Source organism: Colossoma macropomum, unplaced genomic scaffold (genome assembly GCF_904425465.1).
Source record: "Colossoma macropomum unplaced genomic scaffold, Colossoma_macropomum, whole genome shotgun sequence".
In the NCBI taxonomy this organism is placed as follows: Eukaryota; Metazoa; Chordata; class Actinopteri; order Characiformes; family Serrasalmidae; genus Colossoma; species Colossoma macropomum.
Genome location: NW_023494808.1, coordinates 20683483 through 20686570, shown reverse-complemented (window position 1 = coordinate 20686570; position 3088 = coordinate 20683483). Strand labels below are relative to the sequence as shown.

The 3088-nt window shown below is 36.3% G+C and overlaps 1 protein-coding gene across 1 annotated transcript; it reads right to left on the bottom strand.

Annotated features, from left to right (window-relative positions):
- Positions 1-340: 340 nt before the first annotated feature.
- Positions 341-2549, bottom strand: LOC118798382 (C-X-C motif chemokine 10-like). The gene is made up of 4 exons (XM_036557812.1): positions 2393-2549; positions 1895-2015; positions 1572-1673; positions 341-835 (listed from the first exon to the last, which is right to left on the bottom strand). The coding sequence occupies exons 1-4, from the start codon at positions 2457-2459 to the stop codon at positions 778-780; spliced, it is 348 nt and encodes a 115-aa protein (XP_036413705.1). The 5' UTR covers positions 2460-2549; the 3' UTR covers positions 341-777.
- Between the last annotated feature and the right edge of the window lie 539 nt (positions 2550-3088).

Genomic DNA, 3088 nt, shown 5'->3' with positions numbered 1-3088 from the left:
TCTTTCTTCTCTTTTACTATTTTTTTTAATTACTGTTTTGATTTTTTTTAATATATTCATTTGATCTTAATTTAACTTATAATGCAATTATTTTTTTTAGTCCAGTTTTGCCTTTTATTGTCTATTTTGTAACCTCTGGTGCAGATTGTTGCCTCAGGGCAACAAACACACTCACTCACCGTACAGTCACAGGATGCATATTTAACTACAGTGAAAGGGCTAATAATGAAGAAAACAGTTTGAACAAAGTTATTAGCAAAATTATTCAAAGATTGTTATGTGTTGTTGCTGACTGCTTAAGCGAAGAAGACACATGTAACTACAAAACATATGGAAAAAGTCTGTACATAATGTAAGCATTTATTTATTACATAACTTTTAAACAACATATTAAATCCTTCAACAAATAAATAAGATTTAAAATAAAGTGCTTTAAATACTGGTTGTGAAAAAAGAAAAATGTCAATAATGTTTTTGTGCATAAAATGTTGGCAATACTGCAGCATTTCATTCTTACAGTTCTCCAAGGAGCCCTAAATCTTGCTGGAAAACATCTGCGTGTGACAGTTTCTGGATCTTCCAGGGTTCCAGAGTTCATCTGATCTGATGTGATTTCTCAACTCCAGGAGGAGTCAGAGTCTCAAATAACAGCAGTCCCTCAATCCCACTGGATTCTCATTGGTCACGTGGCTCCAGGAATTCCCGCACTCCACACTGTCTGGAGTTTTACCACCATGCTCTCGTTACCATCTGTCTTGATCTTCTGAGTGTGTGCTTTCACTTTCTCTGCTGGCATTCAGAAATCTTAAGCGTTTTCTTGCAGTCTGTATTTATTCTATAAAGGATAAAAAGAATGTGATTTTAATACATCTGTATTTTTTGTAGTAAACTAACGCATCCTGAGGGCTTAAAGTAACTGAAGTCATGCATTAGCTTTAAGATATTTTAATATATGTGTATATATGTGTGTGTGTGTATATATATATATATATACATATATATATATACACTAACATTGGAGTTAAATTTGGTACTATCTTGTCCAATAATGCCCTGCTATACCTCTCCACCCTGCATGTATTTAAAAAAAAACAATACATTTTAGGTCAAAACTCTTCTTGAAGCTGTCATAACAAAAGTCTCGGTCATCAGGGAAAGTATTCCTAACCATTTTGTGAAATAGCTTTCTGTGAGGAGGCTTTTAGAAGCATTAAACTCTGCAGATGCCTGGTTACCATCGCCACCACTGTGAACAGTTCTTGACAGTCAGTTTCTCTAAAATGGCGTATTTCGCATCAAACCACTCTGAACGAGTTCAACGTTTAATATTTTAAGAAATAGTGAAAAATCAATTCACTTCCCCTTTATAAATGGAAAGTCAGTCTCTTTCAAAATGTGTTATCAGTTTTCTGGTGTCATCATAGACCCAACAAAGATCTGCCCACTGCCCAAATAGCATTCAGCCTGTCCCAGGATTAGCTAAAAGCTATACTGGCTGTATTAAAACCAGCCTGACAGTAACTACTGACTGAGGTTTGGACTGAGCTATGAGTTTATCATTGAGTTCGTACCTGTTCCAGCATGCCTCAAGTTTCTTAGCCTGCTGTAAGTCTGGGCTTAGACAGCGCTTATTGTTCTTTGCCGTGTCTGGATTGACAGTGTGCAGAGTCAGTCTGAAAACCAAGGAAAACATCGTATGAACAAGCAGCCAAAATTGCTCCTCAATGATAATAATTCAGCTTGGAATAGTCATGTAGGACAGGCATATACACCTGCCACAGTGACTTATTTACACAAACTAATGCATCAGAAGTTTGAACATCCCAAAGTGTCCAGTTCTGATGAGAAGGTAAATTTAGAATTGCAAGCAATTAACAAGCTGAAGGATACTCACATGATCTCAGTGTCTTTGCAGTGACTGTGTGGTGGAGTGATGGAGAACTCTTTAATTAACTTTAAAGGATAAGGTCTGGAGGAGGTGCTCAGGCATTCACACCTAACTGGTATCACCGTAGCTGTGAATCATGGATGGAGAGAAATAGAGATTAACGCATGTTAAAGCATAAGATCACCATTTCAATTCCTCACTCTCAAAACTGCACACCTTACATGTTAACTACAGGTAGTTACTAAACAATGTATTGTAATTACTAAGTAATAAGCTTTGGGAGTAAAAAGATGATAAGACTGCAGTTAAAAGGGTTAAATGTACATTTCAAGAGCAGCTTTCAAATATAATTAGCGATTTTTGTCACAGCTCTATTAAAACAATCAACATAAGTGCCTTTTTTTCAGACCACTTTTTTAAACAGTACTCATTTTATAATGTGTTCTCAATGTTCACCCATCGTGAATTACTCAAGTAAACACAAAATGAAAGTGCATCACTTACCATTACTGAGCTGGATGCAAACAACTGCAACCAGGACCAGGCAAAGAGCTCTGGGTGAAAAAGCCATGATGAAGCAGTTCAAATAGAAATAAATGCGAGAAAACAACAAAATGAACAGTTTTCTCCTCAAGTTTACAGCATCTAGTGAAAGTGTGAAGTGAAGAGCAGAGGACGGCTCTAGAACTTATATGGTGTGGGATTTCTGCAACTCCCATGTCAGTTACTAGCAATCAGGCAAGGTACTATTTAATGAATTTTCCAGCCCCTTCTCCAATGAGGGTCTGGAATGCATAAGGAGGGAGGAAAGGGGAATGAAAGTGCAGGAGCTCAGACGAAGACAGAGAGCCTAGACAAGTGTTTCCTGAATGTTCATTCATAGGTTGTTGATTCATTGATTTAATTAATTTGATTCATTGATGTAAAAAATAATTAATATACACATACATATGACACTCACTTCACAGGAAGTGTAACTGTAGTTCTTTTTATGCACTGAAGAAAACAGAGCTATGAATTTAGATGATTCACTCAGATGTTCCATATGAGCAAAATGTGTTACATTCTTGCCAAAAGAAGTGAGATGAAAGATTATTAAGTAATTGATGTAACATTTTATTCATGTGGAATCAACTGACTCATTTGGTTCAAGCATGTGTGTGTGTGTTTAAATCCCATCAGCAGAAAACCTGATTTAAC